Source organism: Mesocricetus auratus, unplaced genomic scaffold (assembly GCF_017639785.1).
Source record: "Mesocricetus auratus isolate SY011 unplaced genomic scaffold, BCM_Maur_2.0 Super-Scaffold_100013, whole genome shotgun sequence".
Lineage (NCBI taxonomy): Eukaryota > Metazoa > Chordata > Mammalia > Rodentia > Cricetidae > Mesocricetus > Mesocricetus auratus.
Genome location: NW_024429196.1, coordinates 9,344,453 through 9,347,362, shown reverse-complemented (window position 1 = coordinate 9,347,362; position 2,910 = coordinate 9,344,453). Strand labels below are relative to the sequence as shown.

At 34.7% G+C, this 2,910-nt stretch overlaps 1 protein-coding gene across 9 annotated transcripts in view; it reads right to left on the bottom strand.

Moving 5' to 3' along the window:
- The window catches only part of Znf438 (zinc finger protein 438), a 141,392-nt gene that overhangs the window by 38,893 nt on the left and 99,589 nt on the right, over positions 1 to 2,910 (bottom strand). For all 9 annotated transcript variants that reach the window (XM_040755345.1, XM_021235994.2, XM_021235995.2 and 6 more), the window contains one exon: positions 493 to 560. In XM_040755345.1, coding sequence (XP_040611279.1) covers positions 493 to 529 — 37 coding nt within the window. In that variant the 5' untranslated portion in view covers positions 530 to 560. The remainder of the gene's footprint in view (positions 1 to 492; positions 561 to 2,910) is intronic.

The following is a 2,910-nucleotide window of genomic DNA, read 5'->3' as shown; positions in this document are numbered from 1 at the left end:
TTTTTTCTTATTAATTTCATTTTGAATGGCATGAAACAAAACTGGTACATATATAAGCAAACATCATCTCTCTATATGTGTGTCCTTGCGTGTATATGAATAAAAATATGTATGAGGCATGAACGCAATACTTATTAAGATACCTGGGTCATTCTGACAGTGAAGTTACATCCATAATCCCAGTGACATCTATTACCTCCAGCTAACTGGCAGTGGTGGGCTGGCCTCTCAGTTCTGTATGGAATGAGTTGGCTTGCTCTAGGGGCTTTTCAGCCTAGGAAAGGAGACAGATCCTTATAATGTCCTGGCAACCTGGGAATCCATAATACACCAGATTAATTTATCAAAGGAAATGAACTTTTACATGTAATTGGAGATTTTGCTTTTAATTCTAGGAAATATGTTACCTCATGACTGGAGGGTGGAGGCATAGCTAAAACTGCTATATTATAATGTATACAGTGGTATCTTCTGCAGCATGGCTTTTCTTACCTTGATCTTTTGGTGATACCGATGAAGAATTCAGCATTATGATGTATGTGACTTGAATAGTAACTTTCCTAAAATATTCAAGAACAAAGAATAATTAGAAAGCAGTTGAAATATTATGTTAATACACATTAAGATATGAAATATAAGAGTTTTTGAAAAAGTTTCCCTATTTATAACTAAATGAGTGGTAAGAAATGGATCTTAAGCTATTAATAATCGATGTTATATATTTTCTGTTCATTTTTCTACAGATAGTATTTTGCCAAATATACTGAATTGGACTTGGGGAAGAAACTATAATGCTGTATGAGGACCTACCTGCACCTCTGCTCTCACAGTTATATAGGAAGTAGGCAAAGTGAAGATCCTCTGAGAATGTCCTGCCTAATAACTGCATTTCATATATATTTTAAACAATAATTACAAAGATAAATTATAAATGATAATTAAAACACTAAAATATAAATCATAAGCTGCAAGAGGAACATAATCTAATATAGTCACTTGATAGAATACAGGCTCACCAATGTAAAAGGAGTATGAAACCTATGTAGGAGCATAATAAATGCTGATACAATCATCCTAAAAGACAAGGGCCAGTATTACAGTCATACAGGAAAGTGCATGGGGGCAAATTCACAAATGTGTCTGCAATGTGCTAGGTTATGGAATTATAAGTTTTCCTTTTCAAGTTAGCAAGTTTCTAAGCTGTCTACACATTGACCAGTAACTCAGTATTCATGGGGAATGGTGCTGGGAACCCCTCGGAGATAAAAAGTCAGTACTTTTGGTGTGCTGTTTGCAAATAATCCATACACATTCTCCTGTATATTTTAAATAATTTCTAAATTACTCCAAAATTTGGGTTCAATGTAAATGCTATATAAATAGACACTGTATATGAGTATATCCAACCAGAGACCTAACTATGCATGTGGTCAAACACATTTGTAGATGAGTCATGTCACAATATCAAAACATTAGTCACTCTGCTTGTCTAGGGAATGATGAAAATAAACAATTCACTACATTTTCTATATAGATGCAGCTTTAATCAATTATAGTCAATTAATTTATTTGTTTGAGACAGGTTTTACTTTGTAGCCCAGCCTGGTCTAGAACTCACAGTAATATACCTGCCTCACTCTGCCAAGTATGAGCAACATTCTCAGCTATAGATGCAGCTTAAAAAATATCTTTGAAGCAAGGCATGGTAGTACAAGCTTGTAAATCCTAGCACTTGGGGCTGGAAGCAGGAGGATGAGGATTCAAAGCCAGCTTAGGCTACATGACAGCTGTCTAAAACAGCCTGAAATGTAAAACGTATTATTGAGGTTATTTTGTGATAGGGTCACTATGTAGCCATTGCAGGCCAGCTTTGAACTCACAAAGTTATGTGTACCTCTGCCTTCCAAGTGCTGGAATTAAAGGCATGTACCACCACATGGGCTAAAATTCTTATTTTGAGAATGTAAAAATGCAGATAAAGAAAGGTGACTGTGTTTGAATAAAAAAAAACAGTTAAGATCTTTGTAAAAATATTGACGGTTATATTATATATATTAAGCTCTTAAGTACAGATATTTTTCCAAGTAATATCATCAACTAAAACCATTGAGTTCAAAACTGGTGTAACTTTCCACTTTAAATAAAAAAAGGAAAATGGGTAAAATTAAAAGGAACAATTTTCACTTTTTATCAGAACAGAGTAACAGAGATCAAAATTATCCTTCTACATAAAACAATAAAAATAAGGATGAAACAGATAATCAGATCTTTCAAAGACACCAGAAATTAGTTCTGAAAAATAGATCCCAATGAGGATGGAGAGATGGCTCAGAGGTTTAGTACACTGGTTGGTCTTCCAGAAGGTTTGGGTGGGATTCCCAGCACGGGTGTGGAAGCTTACTACTGTCTCTAACTCTAGTTCCACACAATAGGATGCCCCTTTCTGACCTACACAGGCACCAGGCATGTGAGTGATATGCAGACATACCACAGGCAAAAAATCCCACACACACATAAAATAAAAACAAATGATTCTTTAAACAAACAACAACAATAAAAATATCCCAAAGAGACAGGAAACCACAGTAGTGAGCTGGATAACTACGATGGAGGGGGCAGGGGCCTGACTCTGGCTACTATGGAGGAAAAAGAGTCTCCATTGCGTTTCTCCTTAATTACAATTATTGAGCATGCAAAAAAAAACTATAAAGTATGATTCACACCGAAGAAAATAAGGAAAAGTGACCGAGGTATTAGAAATAATAGATAAGAATATGGGGTATTTATTCATATTAATTATTTACTTACTAGGCATTTTGGAAGAATATATTAACAATTTTTAAGGCATAGCAATAGATACTACCCAAAATGAAACTGAGAAGTGGAGTTAAATAAAAACAAACACAGAAA